This window comes from Anser brachyrhynchus (assembly GCF_964034855.1).
Source record: "Anser brachyrhynchus genome assembly, chromosome: 11".
Classification (NCBI taxonomy): Eukaryota; Metazoa; Chordata; class Aves; order Anseriformes; family Anatidae; genus Anser; species Anser brachyrhynchus.
In genome coordinates, this window is record NC_137706.1 from 997,884 (window position 1) to 1,019,881 (window position 21,998).

At 37.0% G+C, this 21,998-nt stretch overlaps 2 protein-coding genes and 2 long non-coding RNA genes across 8 annotated transcripts in view; 2 read left to right on the forward strand and 2 right to left on the reverse strand.

The window, feature by feature from the left end:
* Nucleotides 1-4,769: 4,769 nt before the first annotated feature.
* DUT (deoxyuridine triphosphatase) lies at nucleotides 4,770-16,335 on the reverse strand. 3 transcript variants are annotated; one of them, XM_080607140.1, is made up of 7 exons: nucleotides 16,207-16,335; nucleotides 15,770-15,920; nucleotides 14,282-14,373; nucleotides 13,294-13,338; nucleotides 7,422-7,496; nucleotides 6,485-6,555; nucleotides 5,700-6,051 (listed from the first exon to the last, which is right to left on the reverse strand). In XM_080607140.1, exons 1-7 carry the CDS (start codon nucleotides 16,211-16,213, stop codon nucleotides 5,995-5,997), a joined length of 498 nt encoding a protein of 165 aa, XP_080463266.1. In that variant the 5' UTR covers nucleotides 16,214-16,335; the 3' UTR covers nucleotides 5,700-5,994. The 3 variants fall into 3 exon arrangements, with proteins under 3 accessions (XP_080463267.1, XP_080463266.1, XP_080463265.1); XM_080607139.1 differs by lacking the exon at nucleotides 16,207-16,335 and adding an exon at nucleotides 16,062-16,187; XM_080607141.1 differs by lacking the exons at nucleotides 13,294-13,338; nucleotides 16,207-16,335 and adding an exon at nucleotides 16,062-16,197 and having other exon boundaries at nucleotides 4,770-6,051.
* LOC308200801 lies at nucleotides 5,550-13,292 on the forward strand. The gene is made up of 2 exons (XR_013955816.1): nucleotides 5,550-5,664; nucleotides 10,727-13,292. It is a non-coding gene; the product is annotated as an uncharacterized lncRNA (long non-coding RNA).
* Nucleotides 16,336-16,397: 62 nt separating the features above from the next.
* The window catches only part of LOC308200800, a 61,137-nt gene continuing 55,536 nt past the window's right edge, over nucleotides 16,398-21,998 (forward strand). Inside the window, exons 1-3 of the long non-coding RNA XR_013955815.1 lie at nucleotides 16,398-17,297; nucleotides 17,826-17,951; nucleotides 18,066-18,219. This is a non-coding gene — a long non-coding RNA (uncharacterized lncRNA). The remainder of the gene's footprint in view (nucleotides 17,298-17,825; nucleotides 17,952-18,065; nucleotides 18,220-21,998) is intronic.
* SLC12A1 (solute carrier family 12 member 1) overlaps nucleotides 20,534-21,998 on the reverse strand; it is a 50,724-nt gene continuing 49,259 nt past the window's right edge. For all 3 annotated transcript variants that reach the window (XM_080607129.1, XM_080607128.1, XM_080607127.1), the window contains exon 27: nucleotides 20,534-21,658. In XM_080607129.1, coding sequence (XP_080463255.1) covers nucleotides 21,523-21,658 — 136 coding nt within the window. In that variant the 3' untranslated portion in view covers nucleotides 20,534-21,522. The remainder of the gene's footprint in view (nucleotides 21,659-21,998) is intronic.

Below are 21,998 nucleotides of genomic sequence, written 5' to 3' on the forward strand. Positions count from 1 at the left end.
AGCTTTAAATGTTAAGGCTACAAGCAATATTAATTGATACGAAACTCTAGTATCTGTTACAAAATTTACTATACAAATGTCTTCTAAAAAGTCATTGTTTTTTTTGATGTCACAAAATAGTAATATTAAAGTCTATGGTGAAACAAGCAAATGTGCATACATAGCTCACATTTGTTTAACTAAGCATAGTTTTGTATATTAAAAACAGTATTTGCTTTCTGGATGAGGGCTCTTGAATTATAAAATTAATTTGTCAGGTTTTCAGACTTGGCAGGGCAAAAGGTTTTCTTGCTGTGTTCTAACAGAGAAGGGGAAAAGCATCACTTCAGCAGTAAAGGGCCAAATAGCCACACAGTTAATGGAGGGCAAATTTAGGAAAATAATTACGTTAATTCACTTCAGACCTGATCCTGCAACCTTTAACCATGGAATGACATTCTTTGCCCAGCAGCAGATCCAAATTTACACTTTACAGAATAACATCCTTACTGATGTAGAGATTGCCAAATAGCTGTTAGTGAGGGAAGTGCCCTGTGTGCCAATTCTAGAAATCAGTAAGGCAGTACAGTTTGCCCTATATTTCCAGACTTTTGGTACCTTACGTAACTAGGTACAAAATACTCATTTTTATTGCAGATTCTTTTCTTTGGAAGTGCAGTCATGTGCAATCAGGTGGAATAAGTGTGCTGATAATTTTCCTTCAGAAACCGTAATGATTAGCGATGTGGACACCTTTCAGGCAGAAACCATGAGGCACTGAAGCAAGCATTCACTTTTCTTGCACTTGAGGTCACAAATTTATGCAAGTCAAAAATGTTGGGCCTGCCAAAAACATCATGCTACACTCCACCAAATAAAAGGACACTGTTATTCTTACAAGGAAAGGTTTGACAGGACAGGAAATAGGCAGGGTCATAGAAGTTTACTTAATACTGAAACTTATTTAACCATCTTTAAGCCAAAATACAATGATAGTTATAAAAATATATATAGAAGGTGTGTGTGTGTGGGGGGAAATACAAGAGTAGTGGACTGAGCTATTATAAGAGTAGCAACCAATACAGAAACTAGGGAATTTTAATAAAAATTCCCTTAATTCATGTTACTGTATGTCACTTGCCTTTACTGGGTTAACATGCATTAACTAAGTTTAATTAATGTCCTGAAGTTGCAGCAAAAGGCATCTGATCTGGAGAATCCAATGCAGTTTATCAAGCTATACACTACTTTCATTACAATGCAATCCTTAAGTAAACTACATTCCACTTAAAGGAATGGAGGAAGGGGGAATAAGAGCAGAATGAATATGAAAGATAGGAAAAATGTTGCTGTTCACTACAATTTTCCATTTTTGTTGAAACACAGCAGGAGAGCAAAGCCACAGGCTTCTCTACTGCTCTTGCATGCCAGGAGGGATTATGCAAACACTGCAACCACCCAAATCTTATTTAAATTACAGTCATTGTTCCCCCTTTAATGGTTATACTTTTGCCTGCTTTCACTCAAATATTGCTGCATCTTGCTTTCCGCCAACTTAGTCCCAATAGGAGTCATCAACTCTTAATTACAGATGAACAGATCTCTGAAAAATACCTCTGGAGGAAAAAAGTAGAAAAAGCAAACTTTAAGTGCCATCTAGTGGCTGATTTATTGAAAAACATTAGATCCAAAAACTTCTGAGTGTGACCCAGAGAGTAATACAACTGTAGCTGAACTAAGAAAGCAGTGCTTGAATTCACAGCTACCAAAGACCAGGTTAATACTTCGAGGAAACAAGAAAAGGACTAGAAATAAATGGTGTTATTACCATAATTTTTCTTTTAAGCTTTTAGCCTGAAGTGGAGAGCTCAAATCATGTAGTGATCACCTGTTTCCTTAAAGACTCTCATCAGCTTATCGGAATGTGTAACCTTCCAAGTTGTCGTATGTATTTCAGTTCAAATTGGAAAACTGAACCCTCTCACATCTCAAAAATGGTACCTAAACGATGGTGGTGAAGCTGGACCCAAGAATCTCAATTCAAAGGTTAGCCTTCTCCACCAAATTCATCTGGAGTTGAAGGTCAGATTTTCCTCCATCTCTATTTTTAACAAGTCAAATTCATTTCTAAAAGAAAGAAGGCAGACTGTTAGCAGCAATATCCTTTTCCCTTCCCTGCAGGAAAAAGCCACTTTCTGCAGTAGACGAGAATTCCCCCCAAATTATTTCCCATTATAAAAGGTCCACATTCCTTTCACACAATGAGATTCTGCAGTATCATTCCTCAAGCTTTAGGCAACTCCTCTTGTAGATAACATGCCCCTTCTACAAATAACCAGTAGTTAACAGTGTAAACTTTAAACAGGTTCAGACAAAGCTTTTTGTGAGACAATGGAGAGCAGCTCAATAGCATTTTAATTTTTTTTTTGCCTTTTTTTTTTTTTTTTGCAAATAGCATTTTACTTCCAAGTTGTTTCAGAGCTTTCCATCTCTTTGGTCTCATACAGTGAGCCTTGGGAACCGCTCCTCAGTGACAGATTTTGGAGAGAAAAATCTGTCTATATATCTTTGATGTAAGACTTGCATGTTAGTTTCTGGCTTCTTGTGAGGTGATTTAATCACGCATGTCATTCAGTCAAAGACATACCTAGCCAGCTTTTCACTGAATTACAGAACTAATTTATAACTAGTTGTTAGGTAGGCTAGTAATGAGCAAGATCAACAAGGTTAGTAGTCCTCTCTTCCTTTTGCTAATATAAAAATTCTTAAACATGATGATTTTTTTATTAAAACAGGATCAAATATGCTAATTAAAGCTTAGAATTATAAAGTTTAAACTTTGCTGAAAAAGTACCAGTCTATCTTCTCCCTACTTATAGGAAAAGGGTAAGTCATATGAGTAAGAGCCAGGGGAATTTTCAAGAAAAATAAAATAAATAAATAATTAAAAAACCTAAACTGCTCCAACAGGTGCTCACAAGGAAACATTAGAATAATCTGGAGGGCATTGCTTTCCATGTCCATTGTAAATGAGAGTCTGCAGGACTCTTAAAACTACGTATCTTCAGAACATTCAATATGCTGGTATGTAACTTGGTACCTTGTAAGAAGTATTTATCTTCTACAGCTTTGCTACTCATATTGAAGCAAAACCCCAACTCTATTAAAGGAATTATCAGAATTTGTTATGTTAGTGCAGTGGTTTGATGCATACAGGGAAGAGTTTGGTGTAGACATGAGCTTGAAAGCATTTCCATCGTTTCAGATATTTTTTTCCCCAAGAAACCCTACTGGCAAAAACCTTGCAGTAATCTTAAGCTCATTACATGCTTCATGCTTCTCTAGATAACAACTGAGGAGACTGATGAAAGGGAACTCAACTATATACCAGTTTTCAAAATAAGTGAGCCTTTTTTGGTAAAGATACTTACTGGCCTGTATGTTGACAAATTACAACAGGCATGGATCTATATATTTACTGTCCCGTTTCTTCCTCATGCATTCTATCTTCTGAAATTGGTGGTGGTTAGAAAAAGCGTGTTTCCTCTTATCTCAGTATCTGAAGTACTATTATTATTCAAAAATAGAAATTAGATGTTTCCAACAGTTACCACAAATGATGTATAATATCAAGAAACCTTTACACTTTTTCCTTGTGGGTTACTGTTTCAAGTGAGGTCATCTTAAATCTTTTAAGGACTTATGTCAATATATCCTGTGCTCCTTTTGTTGTTGTTGTTTTTGTTTTTTGCTGGGGAAGAGGGAGGGAAGAAAAGAGAAGCAGAAAAACTTGCCCTCATCTTAAACTCCAGCAAGAAGAAAGCTTTACAGAAAGGATTTTGTTATTTTAGGTCGTTTAAATAGCCTTTTGTAATTGAAGTTCTTTTCTGGCAGATATATATATAAAGGAAAGGAATATATACGGGAAGACACTTAGTGTCAAGATTAGTTTTTCCAGTTGATGTAGAACTTTATTGGTATGATGTGCTTCTTGCTCACAATAGGTTTTGGCACGGTAAGCCTGCTTATGAAGGTCTGGGTATATAGATGAAAGAAACATATGGTAAGGGTGTCGGGGGGGAAAAAGGCACTGATAAAAATGTACATGGAGGGAAACATTTTTACCCTGGTCAAAGAGAAATGTATTTGCAGTTTCTGCACTGACACATCAAGGTAATGACTATCCTATGATTAAAAGAACTGGGATGCTGTCATATTACACATTATTTTCCAGATTCTTAGGGAAGTGATAACGTGTTAAAATTTGGAAATAGCTGGTTCTAGACAAGGACATGAAACAAGGACAACAGAACTATAATCTCAGACTACCAAGGAGAAGAACTCATAAACGTCTAGGTCTATGAAAACTTTCTATCTTGCCACTGCTGAAACACTACTTAAAGCATTTTTTGTACCTGTGACCTTTCACCTAAGAAAACAAAAAAATACAGACAGATACAGGAAAAAAAAAATCAGTTTGACAGCCTCACAGCCTTCTCCAATTCCTTTCTGTACAGTAGAATATTCATGACTCTTTCCTTTTTGTTCTTCCTCTTGTGTGCACGCTCTTTCACCTGAAAGCTTTCAAGTCATTAGAGATTCCCACCTGTTAGAGAAACAATCAGGTTTGGGACTCATATTAAAGAGGATTTTATTAACTGGTCAAAATGCAACAAGTATGCCCACTGGAAAAAGGAAAAAAAAAAAAGGCAGTTTATGCAGTGCTGCAGTAATTCAGAATCATTCTTCCATACAGTAACTTATTCATGATTTTGTCAACAAGCAGCAGATTTCATAGCATTTATTTATTATAGCTGAGTAATTTCCAGATGAGCTGTGTTACTTAGATCAAACATTAACTTTATATATTTATATATATATGTTTTATGTTATATATATGTTATATATATATAAATGTTATATATATATAACGAACATTAACAAACAACACATAGACTCTTCATAAACACCCTCAGTTAATTCAAAGAGTGTGTTACCTACTTTATTCAAAGTAAAGACCACCTTTGAAACAACAAAATCAATGAGTTTCCTACTACTTCCTTGTGTTCAGGTTCATGCTTTAAATGCTTAAATACTATATGTTTTATGAATTGAGGTCCTTGTTTGATTCTTCACATGTATTAACACCTGAGGTTTGTCTGAATGGAGAAAACAACTCTTACTATTCTTGTATCCACGTTTAAATAAGTAAATTTATTAAAATCTATCTGAGGTGAATGCTGCCTGATCTCGTACTGACAAAAACTTACTGCTGCACACTCCCACAAGGCACAATTTGTTCTGCATTTTTTTATTTAGAAAAAAAACCACAAAAGCACCAATTTGAGCAGCAAATAAGAATCCAACAAGATTAAGGTAATTAATACTTCCTCTGCTTTGAAAATTGAAATTTGAAAATATATTGGCTGCTCTTTTAATAGAGTGCTGAAAAAATCACTGTTTGAGGACTAGGCTAAGGATCAAAGCCAGAACATTAGCTTTAAGCAGAAACATGCATTTTTGACAGGTAGAAGTGCAATAGTAAATATCTTCACCTTATTCTGATTTAGGTCAGAGCAGGAAGTCATACCGGTAGCTGTATTATCATCGATTCTTTATGAAATAAGCTCTCAGCATGAAATACTGGATTTCAGAAGATTAACACAAACTGGCATTTCTGTTTAGGTAAGTAAACTAAGGATGAGAAAAATAAAATCACATTATTAAATTATTTTTAAATTTATTGCAGTATAATCAGCACAAACAAGTACTTATTACTGAGGACCAAAAAGCTACAAAAAATAAATCATCAACCAATCAATCAAGTCATTCATGCACATTTCTCCATAATGCAGCTGAATTAACTGCCTATAAACATAAAAAGGAGAACAAGTACAGAAATGTTGTATAAAACTTGAGATTATTTTTATGTACATCTAAATCCCACTCCTAACTCAAATGAAAATTTAGGAGTAACAAAAAAGCAACAACACAGAAAGCATATTAAAATAATTTTCAGTTCTTTCCTGTAGAACCAAAGCCACCTTCGCCACGTTCTGTATCATCTAGAGCCTGAAAGACATCAATGATGATAAGCTGTTTTAGTGTTCTAACTTGCCTTTAATTTTTACACAACAGATATCATCTACCATCGAGAAAGATACATTTACTCAGCTTCTAGCTAGCTATAACGTAAACTAAAATAAAACATAGGAGACAGATAGTTTTGAATACTTTCTGTACAAGTTTAAACAAATACCAAATGAAAATATTTCTCATGTGCCTTTTACCTCTGAAGACTTAAACAAAAAAACCAAACCCTCCAGTTAAATGCATGCAAAGCGTAAAGATTTTTATTCAAAACAGCATGGTAGCGTTGCTGCCTAACACTGAAAGTAGTTTTAACACAAAGTATTTATTTAAACCATAAATTTCAGCTTATATACAACTATCTTAAACTACTGATTCTTGAAGATAGCAGAAATATTTCCTTTTGTTAACTTACTTGAACTTCTTCTAGCTCAGGATAGAAAATGCGTTCGCAGATGAGCTGGGCAATCCTATCCCCTTTCTTAACTGCAACAAAGTTAAATTATAATTTCCTTTTTTAAAAAAGCAAACAACCAATACATAGCTTAGACAATCCCTTTCTAGGAGTATGAGAACGTATTTAAGTGTAAATACTTATCCGAAGCTTAGTTAAGCAAACATTAATAGTCCCAGAAATATACAGGATGTGATAAACTTGTGCTTAGGCCTCATAAATTAAGTTTCAACAGCAATACTAGCTCAAGAGATCTCTGCTCATTCCTGCTGCGACACCGTGGCATCTTAAGTGTTATTATGCATAAATACTGCAGATGCTGTGAGACAGTTCCACGATGTAGCTCCCTTGTGAACTAGATACAGGAATTAATTTCCCTGGGGCAAAAAAAAACCAACCTGAACTGATAAAAGGAAAACAAAAACTCTGGTTAATACCAATTTCATTCAGAGAACTTTTGTAAGAAGCTTGTAGCCTTTTCTGCCACTTCACAGCCCAAATCACTAGCAGTATCTTAACTGTGTGCTGAGGCTTAAAACTGCATTTGCAAAAGGAGAGCATGATTAAGGAAAAATTCTATCTTTATTATTCATATTTCCCAGAATCCCAGACTTTCTATCTCAAATCTTTTTTGCCGAGCAAGAAATAAACCAAATTACAAAGTTGTACTTCAGTAAAGCTCATGAATCTAAAGGTTAGCTAAGTAGTTCTAATTAGTTCTCTAATTTAATAGTAGAAACTTTTCAGGTTTCCTTAACAGGACATTAAGTTTATATGTTTTTGTTAACTGTAAAAATGTTCTCAGATAACTTTATCTCTGCGTAGACTTTTAAACAAAATTAGTTTCTCATTTCCCATCAGATGGCTGAAAACAGGCTTTGTCTAGCTCAATACTTACCTTCAAAAGTCTCCTTGCCAAAGTTGAAGAGTACCACACCAACATTTCCCCTGTAATCTTCATCAATAACACCAGCTGACAAAGAATTAAGAAAGATACGCGGTTAATAAATGTTGTCAGTATTTAAAATAATGCTGGTTTAGATTAGGTAGGTGAATGCCGTATCTCATACTGGCATCCTTTATACTACTCGTGCAATTAAACAATATATATGAAAACACTGACACATCTAAAACTGCTAGTTAATCTTACAAAAAGAACTGAAAAGCACCGTCATGTATTAAGAAGTGTTTTGCCATTGTACTACTAATTTTAGTTGTAATACCCTATCTGAAATCAAGACAGCTGTACCAATTTCAGCCTCCATTTATTCTGCTAACTACAGCTCCTAGAGTATCAAGCACAAATTTGTTTTCTTAACTTTAACACTTTATTTAGGAACTATGGATTTACATGGATTCCAGTCCCTTATTTCAGGCAAGCTAAAAGAACTAAAGCTTTAAGGAACTGAGGGTTTCCTCATGGATTAAAAGCACATAGCAAAGCACAAAGGCTGGGAAGACCTGAGTTCTTGTTCTTCTGCTGTGAAAGGCTGAGGGTAGGACTTCTGTAAGGTGCATACCAGGGCTGATTCCCTCATTTCAGAAGCAATGGGAGCATCCACGGGAGGAATACCCAGCTACATTCAAGCGTAAATACTGTATAAATAGCTTTCTATTATATATAAACTATTAACTCTATATTCGATAATCTTTAGAAAAGTACTTCAGGAGATTATTTATCTATATATATAAATTACCATTCAGGTTCTCTTTTCCCCTCTCAGATACAGGAAGTATGTTTCTAATAGGAAAAAATGGAAATTAGATTTCCCTGTGGACCAAAGTATGTATTTTGAAGTCTGCTTGCAGAAACACTAAAACGAATGTCCTTCCCAGGCATTCAAGGAATTGTACATACAAAATACTATCCGTAGATCATAGATGTCAAAATAAATTGTAGTATGACTATACTTTACTTTGAATTTTTATTGCTGAAGCACAACATATATAAGTAAGAATAGAAAATGAAGGTTTTTTCTCTGTTTCTTCAGCTGCGTGAAAGCACTGCCATATGTACCGTACGTAATGTTACTGTGTGATCTCTGCACTTGTTCTGGTGTGGAAAGGTATCTATAGAGCTCTATTTCCCATGTAATGTTATAGGTTAATCCAACCACATTTCTGAAAAGTAGCCTAATTAAGCTGCTAGTAAGATCAGGAGTATCCCCGAGTTCTGGAAAACCAGCAAAACATGCAGTTCTTGTGTTAGCTCACTGGTATTTGTGTGCAATTGTTCAAAGGGATCCTATCTGCAGAATACTGTCAGAAGTAAGAGTCAACAAATTTTAGGGGTTGCTATGTATGAACGTTTTCCAGAATCGAAGTTAAAAAAAAAAAAAAATCCTGAATATAGTGTTTGGTTTGGTTGATTCAAAGAGCTTGATGTACTGAAGCTATGGGTACAAGTCCTGTACTGTTTGTTTGTTTTAGGTTAGACCAACTTTCTGAAAGTCATCAGCTAAATTGAGCATCACAATGCATCACTTACATTAGTCATCACATCTAAGAGGTTTCTTGCACAATTTCTACCACAGTTCAATATTACAATTCAATATTTAAAACCTTTAAAAACCAAACCCTGAGAGCCTGTGTCAGTGTATAAGCAGAAGAGAATGAACTATAAAATACTGTGAAAGCTGCTTCTCACTTCTAGAAATGTAGTCTACCTTCCTCCTTTTAAAACACAAGATAATCTATAATCCCTAAGCAAGGGGTGACACAAAGTGTTAGTGGGGGTGCTACACATATAATTTATACATACTACATATATGCATGAGAAAGGGAGATTCAACCAATTGTTAATATCAGTCCAAACTGTTTTAAGCATCACTCAAGTTCAGCGGTCAGTTGCCCATTAATTTGGTGCTTTTGTTGACATGCATCAATCAGCTGAAGAGCTGAAAGTCAGGGTTTATATTTGGCAGATAAAATTGTGTACATATGCTCATAAATGCCCATTAAAAGATCATTAGCTCTTTGGATACATCCTTAATTTGACAAACCATTCTCAAGAATTTCTGTGCAGCTAAGAAAACATTTTTCTAGACTATATGCTGGGACAGATAATGTAATTAGAGACTGATAATGGAATTTGCTAGTTTAACATATCAAGGGCTAGTTTTATTTGTGTTATAGTATTCTGCTCTGATGTAACACAATACTCTAAAGTGATTCTTAAAGTCTAATTCTATTTAAATAGATATTAAGCTTTTGTGGGTATAGAATGTATCAATTAAAGTAATATCCTTAAATTTATACAGGTAATAAAATCCTGTCACATTTCTGCTGGAATTATCTAAAGAAAATCTAAATTATCTAAATTATTAATTATTTAGATAATTAAATTATCTAAAGAACAATTGGTGCAACTTAAAGGCATTTTAACTGCTAATGATGCTTCTTGGTCTACCTGTCATTCCTACTATTTTCTGGAGGGGAAAAAAAAGAACAGTATCTAAAACCTAGCTTGTGTTGGAGTGTCTGGAGCTTAACTGCATGTTAGTATTCTCTCTCTTCTTAAACTTCAAACCATTTTTTTTGAAAGGAGTGATACTGATTATAGCGGATATACTAATCTACAATCCACCTAGTCAGATGTGTTCCCTGACTTTTAAACAATGGCATTAGCAGAATCTCAGCTTTATGTATAGGCACTAAAATTTATTTTACAAGTATTGGCTGAAAAGCTTGTCATGAACAGACACCAATTTCTTTTGACCACCTAACCTACTTGAGTACTACTAAAGAGACTGGCAATGAGTTTTGGGGTAATAATATGGAGCTATTATTTAAAAGCATACAGAAAACACTGAGTATTTATATTTCTACAACTATCTTAACATTATTACTTTTAGAAATCAGGCTGCCATAACTCCTTCTTGTATTCATCATAGCTTTCAGACTGGGTATCCAAGGGTCATACCCTCCCCACAAATATGTAATTCTAGATGAAGTTGAGTATGTTTGTAAGAGAATCCTGCCCTTCAATTAATATATATCATGTTCTAACACCAGTCGCTACAAGTTTGCCATGTGTTTAACCACTGTTGGCAGTAAGCTAGTAAAATTCTTCTGAAAATTGTTCAAGCTTAAACTTTAGGTAGTTTCTCTTAAAAGTGGCTTTTCAGCAGTGGCCACTTCCATTTGAGAAACCTGTAATTTGTAAATATCACTTTAAAATTCAGGCTTCCTTCTTCATTTCAGCAAGCTTACCACCGGAGAGAATGACCCAGACCAAAGAAATAAAATAGCGTGTAAAATGGAAGACAGGTGAGCTCTCTAGGAATTGAAAACTGTCTGGTAATTCAATGTGGAACACTGATGGAACACTGATTTCTGTGTCTGAACTGGTCAGCAACATTTAAAACGTAAGTTACTTACAATATTCAGTCGACCAGGAAAAACTCTCACTAAAGCACTTAAGTTTTGTAAGCTTAGCTATAAAGTAAACAATTTTTGTAAAGAATCTACAGAGAGCTTCAGACTTATTTTCTAGTAGGTGAGAATTGCGCTTCCCACACACTTCTACGGATGAAAGCTTTCCAGCAGATGCAGAGAAAGGACATTTTTTTTTTTTCCTCAAAAGCATACATAATACAAACAAAACTTGCAATCACAGTTGAAGGTATGTATTAAGAAATAATTTTAAAATATATTTTGTGGCCAAACCCCCTAGTCTAATGCTGCGCTGAATGACTGAAATACTTTCAAAGCCACAATAACTTCAAATTCCATGAAATAATTCCATTTTGTGTAAAGTTTCTGTAAAATTAATTGCCTTCCAATCCTTTTCTCTTTAAATGTATTATACCTCCATTCACATAGTCTGAGCTTAACCACCACCTGGATTGAGTTCAAACTATACTATTTGTATCAGAAAATATATGATCCTTGGAAGATACAAGAAGGTGTAATCCAGGAGGACCTGACAGTCCTCCTTCTGCATGGGGTCAGAAACAAACTGTATGTACTGGGCATACTGGAAAAAAAAAAAGTAAGTTTTTTGCCTTGGCATTCTGTTATTCCACAACACCAAGCTGCAATAATTACACACACTGCTGAGCACTAAGACTCTCTTCTAAATTACGTGTATTGGGTGGAAATAGTCTAAATCATTTTTGGAAAAATTGTGCATTAGAATTGGCAGTCTGACATACTGTCTTACTCTGTCAGAACTTTGGCATATCATTTTTTGGGAAAGCATCCACACCTAGCAGATGTGAATTCTGAACGTGTTCTTGCATGATCCCAATTCTTCCTCCTTGACTTGCAGGACTTCTTACAATGTATTTTTACTTAAATGGGTAATGGCTTTCATTGTTAGAAATGTACCTAGGCAGGACAAATTAAAATGATATAGCAATTGTTGTTTGTTTTTTTCCTTCATAAAAGGTCCTCTACTAACTGTTAGTAATCATTTTACTTGCGTTTTTTAAACTCTTGTTTTTTGAAAAACTGAACATAGGTTATCCTGTTAAGCACTTTTTATTTCCTTCGAGTACCTCCTAGTTTAACTTTCAGATCAAGAAGTGTTAGTGTATGTATTTTTCCATAAATTAAAAAGTGTTTGTGTCACTTTTAAGAATCACACAGTAGTAGACCATGTACACTATATAGAGTCACAGGTGTATAGAGACTCTTTGATTCCTATCTTAGTGCTCTCCTTTTCATGTTACCCAGCAAAACCTGAAATAAATTGCAAAGAGGAGTTACTGCACAGGGTTTTTATGAGGCAGAAAATGTATTATTTAATTCTGAACTGTATTCTTGTACTGTTAGAACACTTTAAGATACATTTAGAGGTAGTTAAATTGCTGAGGTTGCAGCTGAGCGCAGTCTAACTCCAGAACAATCACAGCAGTGAGAATTTTGTGATGTAGATGTCATTTTATAATAAAGTATTAACAGAATTGCCTGTGACCTGATCAACTTCACTGCAAGACTTTTGACATCATTTATGTCATGCTGCAGTTATAGGGATATGGCAAAAGGATGATGAGACTTTCATAAAGGTTTCTGTTTTTATGTATATACGCCTATAATAATTGTTTTTAGAGATCCGTGAATTTCTAATTAAGGAAAAGTTCAAAGTATATTAAAAGACAACCTGTCTAAAACACATCTGTTGCTAAAACTGATAAAAAAGTAAAGACATGTAGAAAGTAGGATTTGCTTTACTTGTTTCAAAAGATTTTCAGATTTTAAGTCAATAAACGTACAAAGTTAGTTTAAATTTTATTTGCTTTATATTTGTTGCATTTTGATCACTAAGAGTAAATTAAAGTTCTTTGTAACCTAATGAACAATTTTCTGCAAGTGAAGAACTGCCCACAATAATGGTGTATTCCAGTGGTTTTTATCATTTTATTTGTGTACAATCACTGTGTCTTCTGCATAAAAGAAAATCTGTATGCTTTAATTTAATTCACTCCGACCTTACACTATGCTGAAAAGAATCACACACGTGTTTCATGAAAATGAAGAAAGCATACTGTAAAAAATCATTTTAAAGTCTAAATTCCAAAATAACTTCTATGCCATGCACTGCTTACATGAATGCTATGTGGTTATTACAGGAAAATCAGTAATAAGCCATAAAGTTTTGAAGTAATTGTGATTTACTGGTCTTTGAGGGTATTACTCAATTATCTCCTTTTGCCAGACAACTAATGAAGCCAGCATTATTTATTTACACATATTACAATGTGAAATTAAGGCACTTCTAACAATCAAGATTTACGAAGTTATAGTAAAAATAACAAAAATCTTACCACCAACATCTATGAAGTGCTTTGCAGCTAAGCCAGAACGTGGTGCTAGAAAACAAGAATTTTAAGTGTATTTATTTTGTTTTTAAACTCTTATAAAATATTTATAGGTTAGCGTGTTTGCATGAAGTTGTGTCAGCAAGAACTGTTTCCACAGTCTTTCTAAAATAAATGTGATTTTACAGGAACTACTGTAAGTGTTATTGTATATATTAAAAAAAAAAAAAGCAGCTGCTACAAGCTACATTAAGACTGAAATCTTTAAATGATGCAAGTATATCCTTGTTTAGACCACCAACTGCAGAGCAGGTTTCTCCAAAGAATGCTGGAGCAGACAATGACTATCTAGTGTTGGTTTATTTTTGGCTGTTACCGCTGTTCTGGAATAATCTCAGAAGATTATTAGGTCAATCCATTTTAGTTACGATGGAAAACAGTATCTGACAAGCAATTTACTAAGAACATTACAAACATTAAATGATGTGCAGTTGTTTTTTTAATATATATCTTGGCCTACTTTAATGAGGTGCTAAAAGTTACTCTCTCCAGAATTCTTTGTTTGGATTAAAATAAATTCATGTGCACTCTCCTTTTAGATGAAAGGAAACAGCAAACTCTAAGCATGTTCTTCCACTGAGATAGCTGTTTGTCTGTTTGTTTTTACTTAAGGATTTATATGTAATTCAGAAAAAGAATGAACAAAACATAATAGCTTGTACACATTCTCTCAATTATTTTGTCACTAAAAGTAGTAAAATTCTACCATACTCTCCTATTTCAGAGTTTTTATTTTTAAATAGTCAAGGGTGCATTTTCCATTTATCCATTATTCATTGGTCTTTGTCATTTGAATTCTGAAACTGCAGAGAAATAATTAACTACTGCATAGCCTATGAAGTTATATGCAGGTTATGAACATTTTTACTAGCAAACTTCAAATGTTTTTCACAAATGCCTACTGTTAGGCTTAATAAACCGCCTGCTTACTTACCTACCCGGCCATAGCAACCAGAAGGAAGGGCAATTTGAATGTCTGTTTTCACTACAGCCTTTTCCATAGGTGGTATCACACAGTCGTAGGCACTACATTACGGAAAGAAACACTAGTTTATACAGAATATTGAAAAAAGACATCTCTGTATTTTAAGGTACAAAATTACCCGGAATTACTCCTGCTGGGACATGAGAGAACATGACCTGCCACGGAATTTATACAAGAAACAGTTACAGATTGACGATATTCGTATAAAATACAAGACCCTCCCATTTTCACAGTGCTAGCTTTCAGTAGCATCATTTGAGCAGCATAATTGTGAAATTGTTTCTTAACTGTTTTTAACTGGTAAGGGAGAGACAAAACATATAAATTAACTTGAAATTAACCAGGTCAATGAGGATGTGCAATTTTGTGTGCCAAAGAAGAAACTTTAAGGAGTTTCTCTTCTGATTAAGCTTTCTACAGCAGGTGAGCTAGCTATAACCTAAAAATCTACTGCAAAATATTAAATTATGTTAAATTTTAGGCAACTTTTTTTTCTGAGCAGGTCAGAAGTTTGAAATTTGCACAATTCTACTGAATTTAACTCAGAACTAGAGAGATTTTAAGCTCTTTCTCACACCAGACAACTGGAGGCTTAAGGAAAGGGGGTGGTGACAGTACCATGCAGTGAGGCTGTTCTACTGTTTTAGGCCAGCAAATCATGGCCTTGAGGAAGAACTTATTTTTAAACACATGGAAGTATCAAAAAGTTTTCTGTGAAGCTGTCTTTTTCCAGGTGTACGGTACACTACTGGAACAAGACAAAAACAAACCTGGAAAAATTGAATACAATATAAAGCGTTGAGCGTGGCAGAGCACAGAGATGCGTAAAACCTCAGAGAGGAAGTCAGATGGTTAAGGGGAAAAAAAATACAGGATGGATATTTAAGTGATACTACAAAAAGAAATTAGAAGAAGGCAGAGTACAGCGCAGCCATAGCTAGTGATTGTATCTGATCACTGAACAATGCAAACAACCATGTGCTGATATTCCTAGACATAATGCATGCCTTTCAACAACGCTTATCAGTTGAAGCAAACCCAGTCCTGTGCAGCCATGACCAGGGCTCCTGCTGGGCGCACTATCAAACTGCCACAACTTCTTTTGGCCGCAGCACCCAACGGCCAAGAGGAGAGCGGCAAAGCAATAAGCTCTGGCAGACCAAACCCATGAGTGCTGACTTTTTTTTATTATTTCACAGGAAAGCACCCGGTGCTGGTGCCAGCAGGAGCTCATGCTGCCATGCCAAGCCTGACAGCGCTGCTGCCTGACGGCCTGGGGGCTGCGGCATGGCTGGAGCTCTGGAAATGCGGGGAGAGGGACAGGCACAAGGGAGCCGAGGCATCTGCCGGCCCCACGAGGCGGAGAGGGACGAGCACAAGGGAGCTGAGGCGCAGGGTGGCTGCCCGCCGCTGACAGGCCCCGGGGAGGAACCTCACCTGTACAAGTCGTAGCCCGCGGCTCGGGCGGAGCCCCTGGAGGGAGCAAAGGCGTTCTCGGAGAGCTTGGTGAAGCGGAGCCTCGCGGAGGGCTCCCCGGGCGCCGAGCTCATGTGCCTCTTGCTGGGGGACGGCTGGGAGCAGGGCATGGCTGCGTGGGGCGACGCAGAGCTGGTCGTGAGGAGGGTCAAAAAGCGCGCGAAAACGCGAGGCGGGAACCGCTCAGCCCCCGCCTCCCCCTGCCGCTGAAGGGGGAGGCCGCCCCCTCCCTTCCCCTCCGCCCTCCCCTTACGGAGCCGCAGGAGCCGCACGAAACGGGCCGCCATGGGGGCGGTGCAACGCCTCAGGGCGCCCGGCGCTCCCCGCTGCTGGCCGGGGGGCGGCGGGCTAGGGGGCAGGAACAACCCCCGCTGGCTCCAGCCCGGCCCGGGCCGTACCTGCCATGCGGCACGGAGCAGCCCCGGAGCGCGGCGACGGCGGCGCCGCTGAGGGGCGGGCGGACCCCGCGGGGCGTGCAGCGTTGCAGGGGAAGGCGATGGCGGCTGCACGGCGGGCGGGGCTCGGCCACGCCGCTGCCCCCTGCAGGAACCACGGTACCAGTCCTCCTCCTCCCCGCCCCCCCCCCCCCTTCCTCCTCCTCAAGCCAAGCGTATTCCCCCCCGTAGGCTGACATCGGAACCTGCCGCCTTTGGGCCTGCACGACTTGTGCTTCACCGCGTGGATGGATGTATTTTTCTCTCCGCACATCGCTGCGGGCTCTAGGAGTTTTCTTTGCTCCTCTAAATTTTGTCCCAAACCCTCTCCTAATGACATTTTTTTGAAAGGTCAGCGTGTATGCGAGTGTCTCCTGGCTGTGTCACGTTTTGAAGTGCAGCCAGGTGGCAGTGAAACCATTGCTGCGTGTTGCACTCTGAAAAACAGTGTTGTGAAAAACATCCCAATTTGGGGTTTCTTTGTTGCTGTCCGGCACTTCTAGTCTTAATAATATTCACCATTTGAATGAGAATGCATATGTACTATAGACCTGTGTAGGAAAAAACATAATAGTTAATGACTTCTGATATAACCCATTCACAAATAGAGAGTTGATCAGATTTTTATTTTTTTTAAGTTACATCACATTAATGTCTAATTATAAGTGGTTATTTATACAGCCAGCACTTCATAATGGTTACAATTGCATCCTGCATCGTGTAGAAAAGGACTGATTTTGTGAGCAGCCTGGCTCCTCCGTGAGGCAGGCTTGGTTCTAGGCTACATGTAGGGTAGCCAGGAGGCCTCTGCATAGCAGGTAAGGGAACTGTCAAAACATCTTGTCATCAAGGAAAAAGGCCTCAGCTGACCAACACTTCCCCCCCTCAGGTCTTTACAAAAGACAAAGCTGTTGGCAAGTTTGCCTTGGTGCTGGGAATGTGTTGTTTGCTCTGGAGATAAGCAGTTATTTGGTCAACATTTTTGCATTCTTGATGGCTGACTATTGCTGTTCTCCATTAGGCATAGCCTGCTGGCTTCGAAAAATAATAGTGAGGTAAACTGAAATTATCTGCCTTTTTCCTAAATTGAGAATAAGAGTGGCGGCTGCTTTCTTGTACACGGGAAGAAATATAGTTTCTTTTAGGGATGCTAATCCATAAAATTCTCTGCACTGAAGTTTTGGTGTTAGAATGAGCATTTTTATTATGAGGAAAATGTGGCTTTAAAATAGAGCTTTCCCTACTGTCACCCCAGCCTGACTTAGAACAGCTGTCTCTCTCAGTGATTAAGATGTGCAATTTAGAAGGCTGCTGTGGGGGTGTTTATTTGCAATTAAGTTTTATTTTTGATCTTGTGTTTTGCCGTACTGTGTTGGGACTGTAGAATTTTGTCATTGCTTTTTACTCTGTTCTGGAACAACTTTAGTGCTTTATTTTTGCTTGAAACTGAATTTCCTGTGATGAAATTCCAGCAATGGCATAGCTGTGGGTTATTGTTATTATTTGTGGAGTATGCAAGCTGAAATATATTGGGTTTGGTCATGGGTTGCAATGGCACAGAACGTTTTCTGCTCTCACAACAGTTGAGGTCAGCACCAGGAGGGAGGCTGCTGAGGTTTGAGCTGAAGAAGCTGAGGGTTGCTTGAATGCTGTTCTCCCAGCTTTGCTGATGAGACGGGGACCTCTGACAGAGGGGAGGTGACAAACGGGTATGGTTAAATGAGTCTGTAATAGCTAAAACGGGGTTGCTGTTTGCACCATATCTCGGACTTGGTGTTAATTCATGCTACCTGTCTACCTGTTGCTATGTCTGTTACTTGCAGACTACCAGTCAAAAGTGTTTTTGCCTGAAGGAAGAACTTGAAATACTATACAGAATTGTAGAAGACGGAAAGGATGAGGGACATCCAGGCTTTCTGAGAATGGAGAGCCATCATTTTGCCTTGCCAGGATGGCTTCTGGTACGACTTTTCGTAGGTGCGATGAAAATTGTCCAGTAAGTTACCCCAGTCTTAAACCTCTGTGGGTGGCTGGGGCCTTGCACTGTGATCATGATGACTAAATGGAGAACCCTTTTGGGTGTGAAGTAGGACAGTGGCATGCTCTTTGCCCAATGTGGCTAGACCAGGTGCAGCTATTTTCTTCAGAATATAATGAATTTTTGGTTACGGTCTTCTACTTGCACTGTTGGGTTAAAAAAAAACCAACAAACTAAACTTTGTTGGGGACTGAAAATCTAGTCAAAGGCCTGTTGGAAGAATGCTGATCTGGAGCACTAGATAGGGGTTACAGTTACTGAGCACCCTGCTTTATGGGTGTATGATCAGGATGGGCAATTTGCAAGTGGTTGTAAAGAGATTTAAAGAACTACGATACAATGCCTTCTGTGACACCTGTTTGAGCTCCACTAACATGAGGAGGAAAAGGTGCGATTCACTGATGAGACAAGCAGTAGTGGATCATTTTAACAGGCCCTTAGGCCTTAAGCGTAGCTGTATGAACTGTGGGAGGCCGAGGCCATCATAGAATTCTCAAAATATTCTTTACTTCTTCAAAGAGTGGTATTTTCTCATTTGTACATCTTTGGTCAACTTATCTGTGCTTGCTTTTGTCATGTCTGATCAAATCAACCCTAGACTATTTAAACCTATGGAGTTGGTAGTGTGATATATGCTCAAAAAGTGCTAGACAGCTTTAGAGCTATGTTTTTTTCTAGAGATGTCAAATGTGTAATTAGAATTCAGTTACTAACATGGTGATTAAAATTCAGCAGTTATTTTATGTGTAGTATATGTAAAAAAGGAAGTGTCTTTTACAGAGTGGGAAAGGAGGTAGGTGGACTGATAAAATTTTGCAACTGAAGTTGCAATTCAAGAGTTCATAATTAGCACGCTCTCCACATTAGTCGTGCAAACACGTTAAAGTTGTGGTGAAGAAGAAGCTCTTTGGAAACTAGTGTGTTGAAATTACTTGTGGATTTGTGAAAAAAGCACTTCACTTTCAGGTAGTTAAGCACAGTTGTGTGTAGAGTTTGTGCTGCTGGTTATAAATCCTATAGCACTGTTGTGCTAATTAATTAATCTCTGTAGTCTGAGCAAGGACTTTTACATTGATGTGTATGTTAGTGCTTAGTTTTTGATGGCTGTTCATTTAGAAATGTACTTCTCGGGGATTCATTGTTGCAATGCCTACAGTGATGTCTGTGAAAAAAAAGCAGGAGTAGTATTGAAAGTGCCATTACTAATGCATATCACGCTCTTTCTTTTTAGATCTGCTTAGTTCCCTAATATCAGTTTGGGGCAATGTTCCCTGTAGACTGAGAATTTACAGGAGTTGAAAATATTTAGGAAACTATCTTCACTCATGTACATAATTGAAGGTCTTAATACAGATGCATAATTGCCCCTAGTCCTTCCATATCTTGTGATACGAAACACACTTACAGAAGGCCTAATTAGAGCTTCCCCAGAGGCTCTTTCTCTTTCCATTGACTGTTTGGGTACCTCACAAAGATAATATCTGTTTGTTGTCTGTGGTAAGGTGGAAAGGGTGGTGGCAGCTGCAATTCTACCAAGGTGGAAGGACTTGACAGCATGTAACAAACTCCTTTATTGTTGCTTATGACAGTGTATAACAAACTCCTTTATTGTTGCTCATCTCACTGTGAAGGATCAGAATAATTTCCATGTTTTGCAGGTACAGAATTTGAGATTTGGTTTGCTCAGAGTTGTGGGGGAAGTCTGTTATATCTAGGAAACTCATATATCTGTGTCATGCAGTTAAACTGCAAAGTTATCCTTCAGCCTCATTGTAAATGTGTAAGAAGGAGCATTAAGAGAGAATACCAGTATTTCATATCTGCCTTTAATAGATGGAGAAAATAAACCATGGATTATTGGTCTACACTACCATGTTCTGCTGACTTGCTTCTACTGAACTTGAAAAATATGAATATCAAATATTTGACATTTTTGGACATAGAGTGCTAGATCTTCCACAAGTTACATTCTCATAATTCAAGCAAAGATGGAATCTGAGGCCTGCTTTGAGATCAGCATTTAGTGAAAATCAGGGTCCACCGGCTTTCCTGGGGCTTAAATTTCTGTTAGTCTATTCAAAGCAGTTGCAGAACAGCAGTAATTAAATTAGTCGTGCTCCTTAATGGTCTTTAATTTAAATAATGCTTAGGCATAGGATATAGCTTTCCCCATTAAAAGGAGAAACTGCTTTTATTGACAGCTGAAATGATAAAGTACTATAATGTTGCAGAATTGAAAATAGAAAAACTGTGTAGCTTAATGGATTTCCTTTATTTCAACTTAATGTATAACAAGTATTATTTAGAAAGTCTAAAAAATAACATAAGTTTATATAAATAAAAAATAAGGCATTCAGCTCAGCTAATCATTTGTTTTCTAATCACTTACATAAATCACTGTATATTACATTCCAAAGTATAATCTCAAATTATATTAACTCATAACAGTCATAGCAAAAATTGTCAGAATATTTAGTATTTGAAAATAATTTTGAATTTCTTTGTGAAATTTACTTACCATCTTTAATTATTGAAATCATACATTCCATTCCATGTCAGAGCTTGAAAATTCATTATCAGCTCTTGCCGTATAGAATCCATCTCTATATCTATATATCTTTTTTGTTTGCAAGTTAATTAAAAGCATTTGAATTAGCATTACAATTTAAGTAAAAGAATCTGCTGTAGGCATAGGTTTTAATTTTAATGTAATATTATAATTAAACAGCATCACAGGTATTCTGTTGTTTTATATCAGTTTATGGCTTTGACCTCATGGGTACTGTACAGTTGTTTTTTTCTCTCCCACATCGATGCATTTGATTTTCATCCTGTGTTTAATAGCAATTATGACAGTGCAATTTGAAAGTATTTATTTATAGATTTAATTCTTTTTACACTTAGCTGTTAAGTTTGGCTTTCTAGTATAAATATCACAAGCATTTTAGTTACCATATAAATAAAATTAGTGGAGTTTCTTCATTGTGTTCTCAAAATATTTGCTGTCTCGTGTTATACAGGTGGATTTTCCTGCTTTTGCCTGCACTGGAGTGTAACACCACTAGGGACCAATCGCATTTTCTTGTCCAGCTCTCCACTATGTTGCCTTGAATTTTGATAAATTTTCTGTCAATAAGTGAAGTTTTAGATCTGTATTAAATATGTGTGTCTTTAATAAAGCACTGCCATTAAAAATGTGGGGTTGAAATCAAGCATGGGATGTTCTAGGCACTGAAGTCTTTCTAAGAATAGAAAGTCAGTACGTTTTTGTGGTTGCCCCTGACCATTAAAGTTGGAGGAAGGTTCTTTGAGAGAATTTCTAGCCAAGCCATATACAGGTAATCAGACACCACTCCTTTTCTTGCCACTGGGAGACTCCTGTTCAGATAGACAGAAAAGTAAAATTAACATTATTAAGAAAAAGAGGAGACCTGAAAACATGCATCTCACTAAATATTAAGTAGAAAACTTCAGCTGTTCATATGCAACTCTGAATGTTCATAATTAGACTGTGTGATTGCTTTAATCTTATAAAGCACAAAGCTACCATCAGGTCTAATCTTGCAAATTCTTGGTCACCTAGTTAATGTCATTAACATGGCTATTTGTTATGAACACGAACTGTCTGTGAATACCTTTACCTTGACTAGATAAAGAAGCATTTTCAGCAACAATGATTTTTTTTTTAAAGGATAAAAATACAGTACATGCACATTTT